The sequence below is a fragment of the Cydia fagiglandana genome, chromosome 16 (assembly GCF_963556715.1).
Source record: "Cydia fagiglandana chromosome 16, ilCydFagi1.1, whole genome shotgun sequence".
NCBI classification, from domain to species: Eukaryota; Metazoa; Arthropoda; class Insecta; order Lepidoptera; family Tortricidae; genus Cydia; species Cydia fagiglandana.
In genome coordinates, this window is record NC_085947.1 from 4,360,650 (window position 1) to 4,379,272 (window position 18,623).

The following is an 18,623-nucleotide window of genomic DNA, read 5'->3' on the forward strand; positions in this document are numbered from 1 at the left end:
CCCTCCGTGTTTCAGTGTGCTATGGACCAAATTTTAGAAGGATTAGGGAATGTAAAGTGTTTTATTGACGATATTGTGGTAAAGGGAAAGAGTCTTTTGGATTGTTATCAGAATTTAGAAAAAGTGTTGAAACGTTTACTGTGCTACAATGTTAGAATCAATTTAGAGAAGTGTCAGTTTTTCTCCAATGAAATTAAATTTCTTGGCCATATTATTAGCAAAGATGGGGTTAAACCATTACCAGAGAAAGTGGAGGCTATCTTGAAAGCACCCGAACCCAAAACAGTCACTCAAGTGCAAGCTTATCTTGGTCTATTAAATTACTATGGGAAATTTTTACCCAGGTTATCAGAATGCTTGACGCCTATATATAATTTATTAAAAAGTGACACTCAGTTTAAGTGGACAGGGAGTTGCCAAAGAGCTTTTGAAAATAGTAAAAAATTATTATTAGAAAATCAGTTAATAGTCCATTATGATTGTAATAAAGAATTATTTCTGACATCAGATGCTAGTCAATATGGTCTTGGTGCGGTGCTTAGTCATAAAATTGATGGGGAACCAATTAGTTTTGCATCCGGTACCTTAAATAGTGCACAAAAAAATTATTCACAAGTAGAAAAGGAAGCGTTGGCCATCATTTTTGCTGTTAAGAAATTTCATAAGTTTTTGTATGGCCGTAAGTTTGTTCTGGTAACAGATCACCAACCCTTGAAATTCATTTTTGATCCTCTAAAGAGGATACCAGTAACTGCTAATGCTAGGCTGCAGAGGTGGGCTCTTTTACTCTCGGGTTATAGTTATGAGATTAAGTATAGAAAGGGCACCTTACTGGCTAATGCTGATGCTTTATCACGCTTACCCTTACCCGAAGTAGCAGTGAAAACTGAAGAAATAAGCTATTTGAATTTTTCTGAAGATTCACCTTTAAATTATAAAGAAATTGCATTTTGTACTAAAACTGATCCAATACTGAGTAAAGTTTGTGACTATGTGAATACTGGGTGGCCCGAAAGGGTAAGTGAGGACGCAATAAAACCTTATTTTATAAAGAGAGCAGAGTTGTGTGTAGAGCAAAAATGTTTACTATGGGGTAGTAGAGTAATAATTCCATTAAAATTAAGGTCAAAAGTACTTAATAATTTTCATGAATCACACCAAGGGGTGGTACAGTCTAAAATGTTTATGAGAGAATTCTGTTTGTGGCCGAACATGGGTCAGGATATAGAAAATTTAATTTTGCGTTGTGACATCTGCCAATCTTCTAGAAGTTTTACTAATGCATGCTCACTAAGTTCATGGAAGGCTACAGAGAAAAATTTTGAAAGGGTTCATATTGATTTTTTTTATGTAAAATCGACTACCTATTTATTGATTGTGGATTCTAGATCTAAGTGGCTAGATGTACATATTATGCAGGGTACCACAGCTCCACAGGTTATTGAAAAATTATGTGAGACGTTTGCTTTTATAGGGATACCAGCCCAATTGGTTAGTGATAATGGCCCACCTTTTAACTCTAGGGAATTTGTAAGTTTTTTAAAAGCTAATGGATGTGAAGCACTCAAGACTCCTCCGTACCATCCTCAATCCAATGGATTAGCGGAAAGGACCGTTTGTACTGTTAAAAAATTCTTAAATAGATTAGAAAACCTTAATCCTAAATTATCTAAGGAAGTACGTTTGCAGAACTTCCTTTTTACTTACAGGAACTCACCTAATGCAACTGGAATGTCACCTAATGAAATTTTATTTAAACAAAAACCTAGAACCAGATTTGATTTAATGAAGCCACATAATATAATTTCAAGAAAATCTCATAAAGAAAATAGAGAGCGAGTATTAAGTAACTTTAAGATTGGGGATAGAGTATGGTGCAAGGAGTTGAGTAAAGGAAAGGGTTGGGTCAAAGGATTTGTTTTAAAGAAATTGAGTGCTGTGAGGTATATAGTGAATGTTGAGGGTATTCATAAGTATTACCATGTGTCCTCCCTAAGGTTTTGTCTTAGCCCAAATGTAGAATACGAATCAGACATACATGTTGAAAAGGAAACTAGACCTGAAACATTAAGTGATGAGCCATCAGGTCAGCCTTGTATAGAGGAGAATTTTGAAAATAGAGAAGCACCTCTAGATTTTGACTACAATGGTGAGAACGCTAGAAGTGCAATGCCAGGGTGTAGTCCAGCTGCTAGAGAAGAGGAAGAGGGAAGGGATGTTAATGTGGAGGTAACAGCTAGTCCAACGTTAAGAAGGTCAGCTAGACCGCGAAGAGCGCCGGATAGGCTAAATTTGTAATTAAGGTTTCATTTAAAAATTCTTTGTTAATTAAATTTAGTTAAACTTTTAAAAAAGGGGACGAATGTGATGTATTCTATTTTATGCATGGCAACTGGCCGGTTGTCACTATTACCGCTAAAAACAATGTCATCTGTCATAAGAATAACCAGGATAAAAAAGTAAGCATTTCCCTAAGTTTTGTTTTATTTGAAAACTTATTAGTTTTATTAAAATATGCCAACCTAAAAAGAAGATTGTATTTAAGAGCCAGGTCTATTTGTGTAAAATTCCCCGCTAATCCATCAAATCCTCCACAGTACGTCCGCCTCGCCCACGACACGCGCTCCGAGCTGATAGTCCAACTGCTGACGCGAGAATGGGCCCTCGACCGGCCCAAGCTGCTCATCACCATCCAGGGCGGCAAGGCCAACTTCGACCTGCAGCCCAAGCTGAAGAAGGTTCTCAGGAAAGGCCTGCTGAAGGCCGCTAAGACCACGGGAGCCTGGATTTTTACGGGGGGCACTAATACTGGTGAGTGGGATTCATCTTCCTCGCGTTGTCCCGGCATTTTTGCCATGCCCCATGGAAGCTGCTTCCGCTTAGCAACTAATCTCAAGAATCGGCGTGGGCACTAGTTACGAATGCGACTGAGAATATTCTCTTTTAATCGTGAACAGTTTAAGGCCTCTAGTTTTGGGTGGTCTTTACATTCAGCAGTGGAATCTAAGTGTTCGTAGAGCATAGAGCGTGTGAAGATCATATTCAGCACCACGTCCGCTTAGTTACTTCTGCTGATGATCTAAATCACGTATCCCTTAAGTTGCTTGGTCACTCATTCTCTAGAGTAATCATCATCATCTTTCGTCTTCAGGTGTGACGCGACAAGTGGGTGACGCACTACAACTGGAGCGCTCACAACGGGCCGGCAGGGTCGTCAGCATTGGCATAGCTCCGTGGGGCATCGTCGAAGGGGCAAATGATCTTATAGGCAGGGGCAGAGACGTGCCCTACCATGCTATGGCTTCACCAAGGTAAGCTTGGAGTGTACATTTAAAACTTCCGTGTTTTGCACACATACTCGATCGTAATATGTCACTAGTGCGTCAGTTTTCAAAAATTAAAAGTTAAAAGCTGAAGTTTTCAAAAAAGTTAATACAAAAAAATATATTATTTTTGACTGACAAAATGTCCATCCAGATTCAATCAGATGCTTTGTGTAAAGCGTTTGCGCCATTATGAAGATCAGGCGGACTAGCATGAGTTGCATTCTCGCGGGCAACTCCCGCATACATCAAGCCCAACTTCAAGTATGGACTCGGGCGCGAGAACGCAACTTATGCTAGACCGCCAGGCCTAATATTTATATTATCTAATCTGATCGTTATCAGACATTAATATGTTTTATATTGCAAAATCTCTTAGAAATACATAGCATAAGGAATAATGATTCAAGAAAAAAGACAAAATTATTATTGTAAAATGTATAATAGTCAATTATTTCTTCTTTATTTTCCTAGTCATTTGCGGAAGTGCCGCACTCTTAATATAGACGCTGTTTAAATCTTATTAATGTGACAGGCCAATGATGATCATTTTCCTTTATTTAAGGTTCTTATTCGAATCATCCCAACAATTTAACAATACAAGTGCAGTTTCAGTATTAAGATGTGTATTAATATCTAAGTGAGCTACTTGAAAGGATCGGGAGTACTTATGACGGTGGACGAACTAAGTCCGTGCATCTGTGCTTGGAAGAGGATGTCGTTGATCAGCTTCTCGGCCAGTATCCTCATGTTTGGTGGCAAGGTTCTTAGTTTCGCTGCTACGTTTATACCTGACGAAAGAAATGATGAGAAATTAGACTGTTACTAACTCGAGCCTTATGAGTCTAAAAGAACTTTGTTGGATGACCAAGAAAGTGAGAGAAATAATATTTGCGTTGTCAGAAATTTTGGCTCAATGGGACCGGTATCTTTTTTGGCTTGGTCTAGATTAGTGTAATTGTCAAAGTGTTGGGCCTTCCCCGTCTGCATCGATCTTGCGGCATTCACTTAGAGGCTATACTAGCTCACCTAATTCAGCTGTATGTAGCAGACGTGACTATTCCCTTCTCGACTTTAGTCTGACAGTCTTCTGGAGAGGCGGGTTTTCGTGTTTTGGAGCGCAGCTGAAACTCTATTCAAAAACACCACAAGATCGGGTGTGAAAGAAAGAGACCTTAGCCCAGCAGTGGCTGTATGCCATAATAGTTTTAGAAGAAAAAAAGTATACCTATTGCATCATACTCGTCGTCGACCTCAGTCCGCTTCTTCGTATCCTCATAGTACTGCCTGGAGTCTTCTATCATGCTGGTCTCTACATTGTACTCCGCCGCATAATTGCCTGTCTGCTCGTAGCTCTCCTCCTCAGGCTGCTCTTCATCCGATTCCTGTGGACAAGGAATACAGTACTCTAACCCCCTTATTCAACGTCTACTAAAGTTGACAAGCCAATATTAATCGATTGTCCCTTTCCATCATACCAATACGTCGGAAAGGGACCAGTGATTATTATCGGCTTTTCAACTTTAGTATACGTTTATGAATAAGGGGGTAAGTATCTAAGGTTCTAATTCTATAAAAAATTCTACAACAATTTAATTTTGAAACTTTTGCGTAATGAAGGTTATACATATTTAAATTAATCTAGAATTTATTCTACAGTTCAGATGCTTTAAATTCAACGAAATAGTGGGACTTGTTTCTCAGCACTAAAATAAGAGTTTATTTATTTAATTATTATAATAAAAAGGTAAAGCGCTTATTTTGTAAATGTTTATGCAAGTAGCTGACGGTCTTTCCACCGCTATACAACCGGCTGACGGTTTATTTATTTATAAAAGCATCTGCCAAAGTATCAAGCGGGAGGCGATGACTGACGATATTTGCGCGGTCTATTAGCGTTTCGTTTTGTTTTCTGCAAACGATTGTCAGCTAGTCTGGCGTTCAAAGGGTTAAGAGAACTAAGTTCTTCTAAGGAATAACTTCAATACAACTGCTCTACTTCTGATAGTTCTGATAACAAGGACTGTGTAGAAGCAAGGTACTTTCGTTTGCGCTATAGTTCTGCCATACAATTCCTATTCCTAGTTTGACGTGCAGTTCACTAATCGAATGGATAATCTGTTAATCGAATCTGGCGAGAGCACGTTTTCTAATTTCTAGCAAATCCGTTCGAATACGGAGATTTTGGTCGTGCTAGCGTAGTTTAGTTTCGTTTTAACTCCACCTGTTTGTACTTACCTACTCGAGTCATTAATTTGTAGAAATCTATACTAATATTATAAATTCGAAAGTCTGTCTTTCTGTTTGTCTGTCTGTTACATTTTCACGCTTCAACCACTGAACCGATTTAGTTGAAATTTGGTAATGCTGATTTTTTTTGGCAGATCGAAGCTCGCGGTGCTGAACAACCGGCATGCGTACTTCCTATTGGTGGATAACGGCTCGGTGGGGCGCTACGGCGCGGAGATCGTGCTCCGGCGCAAGCTGGAGAAATACATTGCGGCACAGAAACTACATCCTTGTGAGTACTACCCTTTAACCATTTGACATTCCTTTCTACTCATTCAATTTCGAACCGTAATTCTTATGTTAGAGATGCGTTTTTGTTTTAAGAATGGATGGCAAGTATGTTGCCGCTACGGACTAAGCGCCACTTGCACCATCCCACTAACCCGGGATTAAGCGGATAAACCGTTAACCCAGTGTCAAATTGTACAGGTTAACCCCGGGTTAGTGAATGGTGCAAGTGGCCCTAAAGGGTTACTGCGCGGTGCTGCGGTAAATGCGTAGGCAATTTTTGATTGGGAAGACGTATTACGTCATAGCAGAAAATAAGTATTTCGCTTCTTCAGACCTTCTGTAAGTAGAGTAAAAAAAGAGCTTGTATGTATACTGTCTCACTTGACAGACGGTCTTCCTTACATTGAACTTAACTGCATGAAGGCAAAGAAGCATCTGAATCCAGGCTCAAAATCTCAGATTCTGATATTAAAATTTTGTTTGGAAGAAATTTGGGATTCGATTTGACTCAATAAATTAAACAGCTTATAAAATAAATAAACCATCATGTAAAATACAGCACGACATCCCTTGTTTGAGAACTACCATTAATTTTTGATCTAAATACCAAATTGGATGCTTTACATCTTTGTGATCCTGGCTGTATTCCTTAGCAACTTATGATCTTGACCTTTCTGAGAAAGACCTATGCGGAACAAAAGAGCTTTTAAGGTAAAATGCCAGCTACTTTCAACTGACTCCCAAAAAGGAGGCTGTTCTTAATTCGACTGTCTAATATATCACGACCAGATAAAAGGTTTTTTTGGAAGTAGATTGGAATTCACAATGAGCACTCTTTGGCGTAGAATTACGGCAATGCGCACGGATCATGATTGAGGTAAATAAATCAGTTTGTTATTTACATAAATTAAAAGCATTCATAAGATGGGTATTACGAAAATACATTGAGCTCGAGTAGGTATAAATGTGTTTTGGCGTTATTCATAATTTTTGAAATCAGCAAAACCTATATAAATTCCGAAAATGACTTTATATTAACATAAGTGTCATGACGTTTCATAAAAATAGCTAATTTGATGACTTAAGGCACTTAAGTCATAGATATAGCAAAGAGGCGAGGTTTCTTTTATTCACTTCAGTGTTTTAACTTAGTTTTGTTGAGTTATATGTCAAGACCTAATAATATGATACTCGTATTACATAAAAATTTAACATGTAATAAAATGTATAACAGCACGAATAAATTACCCGTCTTCATTACACATACCAAAAAGAATAGATACAAAGTCGTAAAATGCGAGGTAGGATGAATGTGTTCACAATTAGTACGGGCCTTTGTTTTTTGTGCTCTCGGGAGAAAAATGCAGGTTTTTGTTACAGAGGGTAATTGCGTTTCATTTTCATAGGTCATAAAAAAACCGGGCAAGTGCGAGTCGGACTCGCGCACGAAGGGTACCATGATGCAAAAAAAAAAGCAAAAAAAACGGTCACCCATCCAAGTACTGACACTACTGACCACTCCCGACGTTGCTTAACTTTGGTCAAAAATCACGTTTGTTGTATGGGAGCCCCATTTAAATCTTTATTTTATTCTGTTTTTAGTATTTGTTGTTATAGCGGCAACAGAAATACATCATCTGTGAAAATTTCAACTGTCTAGCTATCACGATTCGTGAGATACAGCCTGGTGACAGACGGACGGACGGACGGACGGACGGACGGACAGCGAAGTCCCGTTTTTACCCTTTGGGTACGGAACCCTAAAAAACAGACTACATTTTAAACGACTTGATTAACACGTTGCAAGAGGGAAGTAAATGCTTAAATAAAAAAATATTACTTCGTCGTTTTGAAAACTGTGGCTTTATGATATATACCTACTAAAGTCCGTTTTGTGAGATGATTTCAAGATTAGTTTAATTTTATATTAAGTTAATTTTGTGTACAAAACTTAGGACAAGGGTAGTTTATTTATTTAAGCTAATAGCTAATAGCACAGAATAAATTATAGTACTAGGTACAGAAGACTCACTCTCTAACAAAACGCGTCTGTCACGATCAGCACAGATATGGCCGCTAGGTGGCGACAGCTCCACGCGCGGCTTATGGCTAACCCCAAAATTGGGGTCGAACGGATGGACATTTAGCTACCAGTAGCAAAGCGACGAAACCGCGGAGGGAGCCACGCCTGCTAATAGTACCTAACTCTAAAATAGCATAAAAGGAGTTACCAAGAAGACATTAAAAAAAACCGATGAAGCTGCCAGTAAAGTAATTTTCTGTTCTAACACAGAGTGCAAAAATGCGTTATTTAAAGTAGTTACATAAATTTTCATACGGCGGTTAAAGGAAAAATTTAATAAAGCGTTTAGCTTGAGTTTTCCGGTTTATATTAAGCGTTGAAAACACAATTTGTCAGCAAAGTGGGAATAGCAAAATAAAACTAGTTCACGAAGAATTTTACTATTTTCAATTTAGTATAAAACTTACGAGCGATAGAACTAGCGCGCTAGAACTTGAGAGCAAGAAAGCAAATTGATCTGAATTTTTCACGTAGAATGTTCACTTGCAAATCTAAAAGCAGATATTTCTGCTGTCCGATTCGACCTTTAAGATACGTCAATTAATAAATCTAGAAACGATATGGATTAGATATTATGTCAACGTCAAAAGTGACGTTTTCGTTGGAAGAAACGTCACATTTGACACTGACATATCTAATCCATATCGTTTCTAGATCTATTAATAGACGTATCTTAAATTTCGAATCGGGCCGCTAGCTACCGTATTGGCTTGGAACTAGCTACTTGCTACTGCGAAACGTATCAGTAGTAGCTTGGTATAATAATATACTCCGCCTGGTACTCTCTTCCCGTCTTTTCGTGGTCACGTGACTGACACAAGCCTACGTCATCATGCGACAGCGCTATATGATAATATGCGATAGCGCTATATAAAGTGGCAATGTTATTGTGACGTAGGCTTGTGTCACTCTGGGAAGAGAAGACCATGTTTTATTAGACTATGAGTAGTAGGTATATTAGCAGCGGCTAATTTAGTCCCGTTTTGGAAGATAAACAATTATGTTTTATCGTCGACAAGTGAGAATACTTACCTTGTGCAAGATTGCACAACCTTTTTTATAATTTTATCATTTTTACATGTTTTGTTTATGGTTTTTGCTACTTTTTTGGTATCGTCTTGGGTCGTCCCATTCGTTTTTCGTCAAGTTCTTAAATTAGTCCTATTCTGCTTTCGTCACCCATTCTACATTCGTCACAATCGTCGGTGGCTTTCAATGTAGAACGAGTGACAAAAGCAGAATAAGACTAATTTAAGAACTTGACGAAAAACGAATGGGACGACCCAAGACGATACCAAAAAAGTAGCAAAAACCATAAACAAAACATGTAAAAATGATAAAATTGTAAAAAAGGTTGTGCAATCTTGCACAAGGTAAGTATTCTCACTTGTCTCTCGAATGGGACGATGGGACGATCCAAGACGATACCACTTTTTTGTCTATTTAAAATTCCTGACAGATTACATTTTGTTTTCTCCGAAATCCAGTGCCTTTTATTACAGTCATTGATAAAATACCTATTAAGTACAAGAAACAAGATGCGTTTTGCTTTTTGTTTGTATTTCGTTCTGCCAGGTATTTGGATTCTCACTTAACTAGTAACTAGACTCCATTGTTGTTCTAAAACATTATTTGCCAAGTCCAGTTGATCCCAAGTAGGTATCCCGACACCACAGACAGGTGACACGCCTACTGTCCAATGCCATCCCACGCGAATAATTCATTCATTACATATCTGGCTCATATATGGGTCTTTCATCACACTTCCAAAGTAGATATCAATAAACCTACTGCCGGATTCGAACTTTAAGATACGTCAATTAATAGATCTAGAAACGATATGGATTAGATGTGTCAGTGTCAAAAGTGACGTATTTGTTTGAAGAAACGTTACATTTGACAGTGACATATCTAATCCATATCGTTTCTAGGTCTATTAATTGAAGTATCTTAAGGTTAGAATCGGGCCGCTCATGAAGGTGTATTTAGGTAAGTCCTACTAGGTACTTCAAACGTCGAATTCTGAAAATCTCCCATAATTCCATCTCATATAGAGTCCATTTTTAGGATTCCGTACTCAAAAGGTATAAACGGAACCCTATTTCAAAGACATCACGTCCGTCTGTCTGTCACTAGGCTGTATCTCATGAACCGTGATAGGTAGATAGTTGAAATTGTCATGTATTTCTGTTGCCGCTGTAACAAAAAATACTAAAAATAGAATAAAATAAATACTCAAGTGGCGGGCCCATACAACGAACGTGATTTTTTCCGTTTTTTGCGTAACGGCACGGAACCCTTCGTGCGCGAGTCCGACTCACAATTGTCCGGTTTTTAGAACTTTTCGGATACGTTGGGCCCGATTCGGATTATGAAATAGACATCTTTTAGACATCATCAAGATACGATAACCTGTCAAATTTGACATTTGCGCGATTCTGGAGATACTCTTGAACGATTTCCACAGGATATGACTTTGAGATCTAATTCACATCTAATAGATATCTTACTCTATGTAACGTAAAAGTGACATTAGTTGCCCGAATTGCGCTGCCAAAGATAACTAGTTGATATCTAAACTATAACGTACCTATCTATTAGAATGGATCTAGTACGTGTCGTCTCTTGTGAATATATTGAAGTTCGAATACGGCAGGTTACCTCATTCTGGCCCGTCGACGCCGCCGGCGAGCTCGGCTTCGTTTTATAATTGCTCCCGTCTTCCCCGAACACGAACGTAAACATGTCGTAATACCACAAATGCGGCACGTATATCTGCTCCGAGCTTGTTGCCTTCGCTCGGCTGTCTTGAACTTTTTTAAATTCCCGCCGTACGCACGCGCGCAAACTCTCAATCTTCCTCAAAATATGCACTTTGGTTGCCGCCGGGTCGTATTCCTGAACCAATTCTGTTAATTTTGTGATGGCTTCGTTCCTTTTTCGTTTCAATTTGTACGCTTGACACGTTTTATCCCATAAGCAAGGCTGGTCTTTGTATAAATTTATGAATCTTGTTAGTAGTTTGCGAGGGAAGACAACATTGTCGGCCATTTTGGTTTCGCGCGCTTTTTGTGTGGAGAGCACGTTCGAGAACTTGCGCGGCGCGCGGGGCACTGGCGGGCGAGCGTGTTGGGTGCGTCCCCCTCGGCCACCCCTCACCCCCTCCGTGGCCTGTGCGCCAGCTTGCTCGCGCTCGCTCCAGCAACCGTCTGGCTGTGTGTATTTCGCTTATCGAACGCAGCTTTGGCTACCAATAGTGTGCTATCAAGCAGGCGAAAATGGACTCTGTATCCTTGAGATAAGAACTACTGGTAGACATTCATAACGTGGCAGGCACTTGCAATGCGAAGGACGGGTTTGAAATTGTGTGATGAATTAATAATGCCAATTGCGCATTTTTGCAGTTAAAATTATATATTACAATTAATTTGAAATTATAAGTACTTAATTAATACTGAATCCTATGTGGCGGTGTGTGGGTAGGTATTTAATAAAGTCATTTGCATAAGGACAGAAAGTGTGGGACTGTCACTGAGATAAACATATTTTTTTAATCCTCTCAACTCTCATCTCGTAACTACTCGTACTACGATAATTTTATTTTATGTGAACTCCCAAAGACCCAAAACTTTTTACTGCCACCTAAACTAAAACTCTTAGCCGTAAAGATAAAACAACCCTAATGGTGTGTTAGTAAATTTGACAATCTAAAGTAGCCGTCAATTTTAGCAAGTATGGGTCCGATTCGGATTTTGAAATAGACATTTATTAGACATCACCAAGATACGATAACGATATATTTAATATCTAACCTGTCAAATTTGACATTTGCGCGATTCTGGAGATACTCTTGAACGATTTCCACAGGATATGACTTAGAAATCCAATTCACATCTAGGTAATAGATATCTTACTCTATCTAACGTAAAAGTGACATTGCGGTTGCCCGAATTGCGCTGCAAAAGAGAACTAGTTGATATCTAAACTATAACGTATCTAAAATGGATTTAGTACGTGTCGTCTCTTGTGAATATCTTGAAGTTCGAATACGGCAGTCTATTTAGAGATGGAACACTTGGGAGGAGCCGTCGCGAAAGGTCGCGAAATCCACGACAACGCATGTTCCAGACCTTGCTCGGATCTACTATTATCAGTGCCCTGTTTATCAAAAGCTTGTAACTTGTATAATACAAGTAGTGGAAGTCCCTTTTTGACAGCTTTTGTTAGAAAGGGACTTCCACTTGTATTACAAGTTACAAGCTTGAATGAATGAATGAATGATTTCAGCTTTTGATAAACAGGGCAAGGTTTGTGAACTCCTTATTAATTTCTACTCTTTTCTGGACCCTTGTTGGACAGTAAAACAGATGAAGCAAAAAAGGCGTTGATCGTTAGGACACTAATGACCAACCCACACGAGCGTCCCCCGAGAGTCGGCGTCCATAAACTCTATGGCTGCTGCTTGACGCAATGTTAGCGCGACTGCGCCATTTTCCATAGCGCTGACTAGATGCCACGCGCCGACGCTCAAAAGAGTGTGGGGTCTCTCTGAGGTATTTGAGGATTAAGGGAAGGAATGGAAAGATTCGCACACATCTGGTAGGCCTCCGTGGCTCGTTCAGCTGACGTTTAAAAGACGTGTGGGGTGGCTCTAAGTTGCCACAGATAATCACAAACACACACGTTAAACTATGATTACTTGAGTATTAAAAATAGATGTTAAAGTAGGTTGCAGAACAGCTCGAGGCTCGTTCATCGAAATGCATAATATTTCTTTTCAGTATCAGCATAGATCAACGTACATAGACTCCGCGTTTTGAAACGTCTACGGATAACCATTCACAGTCGAACTATTATTTGGTAGCATTTCGTTCTTCCTACATTATTTTAAAGTACAACAGTCAATGTCAAACTTAACCCTTAATTTTGCAATATTCGTCCATAACCTGTGACCCTGTCACTATTTAATGAGGGTCAAGGAGGCTTGAAGTCACTATTTTGAGTTTTATGTACCTAATTAAGTGTTAAAAGTCAAATATTTGTTTTATAGATTACTTAGGAAAAAGTTATCATGCCGTATAGGGTGTCCTAACATCATGCCTCCCCGGGTATTTCTTATTCCATTAACAAACATCGTTTTTCTCCTATTATACTCAGGACCTCTTCATTCATCTTCCTTTCAGTTTTCGTTTTACTTTTCGTATGAGGAAATTAATAGACTGGCACAAGAAAGAAATGATTGACGATTACTCAACCGGCAAGAACAAAGCTCTTAAGTTATGATGATGATGATAGATTAATTACTTACTGAGGCCAGTTGCTTAAAAATGTATAGGTACCGTATTTAATATAATGCGAGTGAAATTATAATAAGTATTTTAATAGTAGGGTATTTTCACTTGGTTCACTTGATTCACTTGGTTCACTTGGTTCGAACAAGCAGGTTCGGCAGATTATTAACGCTTTAGGATTGGAATGGAATACGCTCTTTCCTGAAGGTCGTAAAGGTCCTGAAATACCACAAGTGACATTCGGTTCGGTCTAGTAGGCAAGTGATCTGTGATTGGTATTCAGTGCAGTTGCACATTTATTTAGAGACGTTTTGAATAGATGCTGTTGATTGCGTACGTTGTTCTTGTTCGTATTCAAACTCGTTATGCATTTTGATGTGGAGTATTTACCTCTTTTTTACTTCGCGTGCTCGTGAAGTTAGTTTTAGGGTTCCGTACCTCAAAAGGAAAAAACGGAACCCTTATAGGATCACTCGTGCGTCTGTCTGTCTGTCCGTCTGTCACAGCCTATTTTCTCGGAAACTACTGGACCAATTAAGTTGAAATTTGGTACACGTATGTAAATTAGTAACCCAAAGATGGACATATTTTTTAAATATTTTAAAATACATAGTTTCGAAGTTATTTCAGAAAATAGCCAAAAAAATACCATTACCTTTATCTCCGAAACTACTGCGGGTCAAAAATTTTGAAAAAAATACACAAGTAAAGAACTATTTCTTTACCAATAGATGACAGGAAAACCTATTAGAAATGTGCAGTCAAGCGTGAGTCGGACTTATGTACGGAACCCTTGAAACGCGAGTCCGACTCGCACTTGGCCGGTTTTTTTTAAATGAAGATATTATGATGCATATATAGGGTGGCTAAAAATAAATACATTCCCTTTGCCAGGGAAGTTTTGGGATTATACTGAGCAACTTTTACTATGGGACCAACCCCGAAATCAATTTGGCTGTTTCATACATTTTGGCTGGTCCATTTTCTATGGGTGTCATTTTTTTGGTCATAGTGAAAGTTGCTCATAATCCCAAAACCTCCCCGGAAACGGGAATGCAGTTACTTTTTAGCCACCGTGTAAAAGTATAGATTGTTAGAGTTAGACCAAAAAAGTCTGCAGCGGATTTGATAGCCCAGGAAGTGCAAGTGTTATTTATACAATATTAAAAACTTTCGCCTTTTGAACACATATTAACTCACATTTATAGACGGATCTAACGCGAAATTTATTCAATTACCTTTCGCGTTAAAAATTTCGCGTTAGACCCGTCTATAAATGTGAGTTAATATGTTATTTATACGTCATAATTTCATAGAAGTTAATAGTTAATATTAATAACACTTGCACTGCGTGGGCTATCAAATCCGCTGCAGACTTTTCTTGGTCTGACTCTAACCAAAGATAAGAAACGAACTAATTATATATTAAAAGATGTGAGAGACATGCAATAAAATATCGATATTAAATCAACATCATATTTAAAAAAAATACACTCTCGTCCTAAGTTAATCTCAGCAAGCAAGTTAGCCAAGTACAGTTAATAAGATTTATCTGTTTAATTTGAACGGGCGCCATTCTAAATTAGAGCAACAAAACTTTCCAGAACTCTCGTCTTGTTTGGAGGGATTTAACTAAACGGCTTATTCGTCAGGTAAGATGGATGGCAAATAAATAAGTTTAATAATGATTAGCGACAGTAGCGACCCGCCCGGCTTCGCAGGCTTAACAAATTATACAAATACACCTTCCTCAAGAATTACTCTATTGATAGGTGAAAATCGCATGAAAATCCGACATACATACATTCCAATAAACAGATGCGGCGGGGGACTTTGTTTTATAAGGTGTAGTGTAAGTAGGCACATATACTTGATCAAGCAGATCTTGTCAGTAGAAAAAGGCGGCTGAAAAATGTAGGTGCGAACGGATATCGTCTCATAGAAAATTTTAATTTCGCGCCTTTTTCTACTGACAAGATTTGCTTGACCATCTATAATTATAGCATTACATTTATACCATTTAATTTAATTTAAAGGTATCCTTTTTTATACTTTTGGGTATAAATAGTTAGTTTTAGATGTACCAGTACCAGTCAACCAGCATTTGACCACCCGCCACCGTCAGGTGAGATTGTGGTCAAATGCTTATTTATTCCAATAAAAAAAAACTTATGGTTACTTGACTGTTGGCTTATGGCTTCATGAGAATAGTAATTTTTTGGACAAAGTACTTAGTTACGTAATGAAAAATGGTTTTAACATCTCAAGCAGCCATAAAGTTCTCAAATAATTTTCATTTATTTTTTCAAAAAACACAGTGTTGGTGACAAAATAAACAATATTAGTAAACAGCTCCTATAGCCAGTTTGTTACTGCACGACACCTTGCACTTTGAGACTATGCGCTGAAACTTGGCACAGTTGATTGTTAGCTGGTCTTGAGCAGATACAGACCGGGAGCCGTCGAGAGCCACGTCTCATTTAGTGGGGGGAGGGGGGGAAGTTCGACGCCGCCGCGCTTCACTTGGAGCAACATTTCTCTAAAACTATCCCTATTAGGGCATGTGATATATCATTGTCGGATAAATTAAGGATGAGAAATCTAGTTTTGGAACTAAAACAATGCACTTTATAACAAAAAAAAAGCGTAAAGTAGAAAAGACTAAAAACGTATTTGTGATTTTTTCATAATTACCAATTTTTTTTTTAAGTGTAGCAGGAATCTGAAAACAATAAATACAGTTGTAAAGCTACACTTATTACGTTTAAGAAAATATATAGTTTATTTTACAAAACTGTCAATGAATGGGAGATAAAAAATAATAATAAGCGTGGGTCAGAGTGATCTCAATACAAAATACTATGAATGTGGGAAAGTTACTTATAATTTGTTCTACAATCGTTTATTTTTTTAAGTTTTTCGTAAATAACTCGTAAACGGTAGCCCACAGCAAAAATAACCTTTTACGTAAATAATTAGTTTCAGATTTCTTATAAAATGAGTGCTACTGTTTTTCGCCACAATCGATATTAAAAAAAATATTGAAGGGAGAAAATAAATACATAGGTCCCCTTTTTTAGTCATTCGTAAATAACTCGTAAACGATGGCTAATAGCAAAAAATTTTTTAGTTGATGAATAATCAGCATAAAATTTCCTATATAAAAGGTTATTAAAACTTTTTGGCAAGGATCAATATTAAAAACGATATTAAAGAGAGAAGATAAATTCTAAGGTCCTCTTTTTAAATATTGATCCTAGCCAAAAAGTTTGAATAACCTTTTTTGTAGGAAATTTTATGCTAATTATTCATGTATAAATATATTTTTTGCTATTGGCCATCCTTTACGAGTTATTTACGAATGACTAAAAAAGGGGACCTTAGTATTTATTTTCTCCCTTCAATATTTTTTTTAAATATTGATCTTAGCGAAAAATAGTAGCACTTACTTTATAAGAAATCTGAAACAGATTATTTACGTAACAGATTATTTTTTGCTGTGGGCTACCGTTTACGAGTTATTTACGAAAAACTAAAAAAAATAAACGATTGTAGAACAAATTATCCCCCCCTCCCCCCCACTAAATGAGACGTGGTTCTCGATGTCTACCGGTCTGTATCTGCTCAAGACCAGCTAACAGTCAACTGTGCCAAGTTTCAGCGCATAGTCTCAAAGTGCAAGGTCCCCATACCACGGTGTACAGTAACAAACAAGCTACTAATACTCCGCCTTTTTGTCAATCGAAGCACTAACAATTTTCGAATGGCATTCCATTCTTTCTATTTAAATATAAACAGCGGCTCGGTTTGTGAACATGTGAATGTAGGAAACCAAAAACGATGTACAATACCGGTCACAGGAAATTAGACTTCTCGTTATGGAATGGAATAACTGAGGCCTTGATAAACCAACAACTCAACTCAAGACAACTCTTGTAGGAGTCGACTCTGAATCCTACAAGTATTTGAACACCCATAAATTATGTGGGGGGTATCAGTTCTACAAAATGTACAAACGAGAAAAGCGATAGCTTCCACGTGAGTAATTTTAATCTGGCTGCAGTTTTGTGAGTTTTGTATTCAAGTTGCGTCCGTGCAGCTACGGCAATCAAATATTCTATTGCCATTGTTGGATGCAGACCCATTACTACCAAAGCACGGGCAGAATTTGATAAACTGATGAATAAAAAAAACCGGACAAGGGCGAGTCGGACTCGCCCACCGAGGGTTCCGTACTTTTTAATATTTGTTGTTATAGCGGCAATAGAAATACATCTTCTGTGAAAATTTCAACTATATGGTTATCACGGTTCATGAGACACAACCTGGTGACAGACAGATGGACTGCGGAGTCTTAGGCCCGAACGGATGGCTTCTATGCAATCATGCGCAAAAAACTTGCATCCATCTTGAGTCGTGTAAAGCCCCCTCCAGACTATGCGCGTGAATCGCGGGCGAAGCCGCGAACGCGAGTGTGGAGTCGATTTTCGCAGACAGCGAAATCGACTTCACACTCGCGTTCGCGGCTCGCCCGCGATTCACGCGCATAGTCTAGAGGGGGCTTAAGATATAGTTACAACAGCATTCTGAAATTGATTGCAGGCAGGTTCGAGTGTCCTGGTCAAAATTACCTACTGGGTTAGGCAAGTCATTGGGCGAGTTCAATTTCAACGTGCATCACAAGTTTCATGCTTTCTTCCGGATGGGACTATACAGTTGTAATTTAAGCGAAAATCCCACCTTTGTTTGCCAAAATAAGGCGCACGAACAATTGTTTTTATCGCCCCACCACAAACGAGGACTCCTATTGTTTAACCTAATAATGTAATAAAAGGGGGGGACAGGAATGAGCAGCTTATTAGAATTTATTGCGTCCCTCTTGTCGTATTTTAACACCCAACACAGGCACCTTAACGGCCTGGCCACGACATTGCACGACTGGCTTCGGCTAAGGCGACAACCATAGGTGGGAACGAAAGGTCCGATCGCTGTGCCTCGCTCCAACACAAATGTCGGTGTGTGTGGTTGTCGCCTTAGCCGAAGCCAGTCGCGCAATGTCGTGGCCTAGCCGCAGCAGTCTCGGTTACCCATACAAGCGTAGTTATTGGTCTGATTTTAAAATGACTAGGTAGATTGCTCTGAAACTTTGTATTTAGGTACAATAAGATAAGGTAGGTATAATCTAGTCCTGTAATTAGTTTATGTAGCTTCAGATACCATAGTTAAGAGCCAACAAGAGTGGTCATTTCTCCATACAAACGTACTCGACTGTTTCCTCCGTGAGTTTTGATGCTACAGCAATGATTTTTTCAACACAGATTAATATTGTCAATATATGTGTCGGACCGTTTTGCTTTTCTTGATATTTTTGTTTTTTAAGGCGCTAGAGCCCTTCAAAATGGCCAA

General features: G+C 38.5%; 2 protein-coding genes across 2 annotated transcripts in view; one reads left to right on the plus strand and one right to left on the minus strand.

The window, feature by feature from the left end:
• Window positions 1–18,623, plus strand: part of LOC134671780 (transient receptor potential cation channel trpm) — a 410,982-nt gene that overhangs the window by 282,407 nt on the left and 109,952 nt on the right. The window contains exons 5-7 of the mRNA XM_063529610.1: window positions 2,598–2,811; window positions 3,152–3,311; window positions 5,708–5,844. Coding sequence (XP_063385680.1) covers window positions 2,598–2,811; window positions 3,152–3,311; window positions 5,708–5,844 — 511 coding nt within the window. The remainder of the gene's footprint in view (window positions 1–2,597; window positions 2,812–3,151; window positions 3,312–5,707; window positions 5,845–18,623) is intronic.
• LOC134671775 (uncharacterized) lies at window positions 3,816–11,082 on the minus strand. The gene is made up of 3 exons (XM_063529605.1): window positions 10,588–11,082; window positions 4,552–4,708; window positions 3,816–4,114 (listed from the first exon to the last, which is right to left on the minus strand). Exons 1-3 carry the CDS (start codon window positions 10,975–10,977, stop codon window positions 3,969–3,971), a joined length of 693 nt encoding a protein of 230 aa, XP_063385675.1. The 5' UTR covers window positions 10,978–11,082; the 3' UTR covers window positions 3,816–3,968.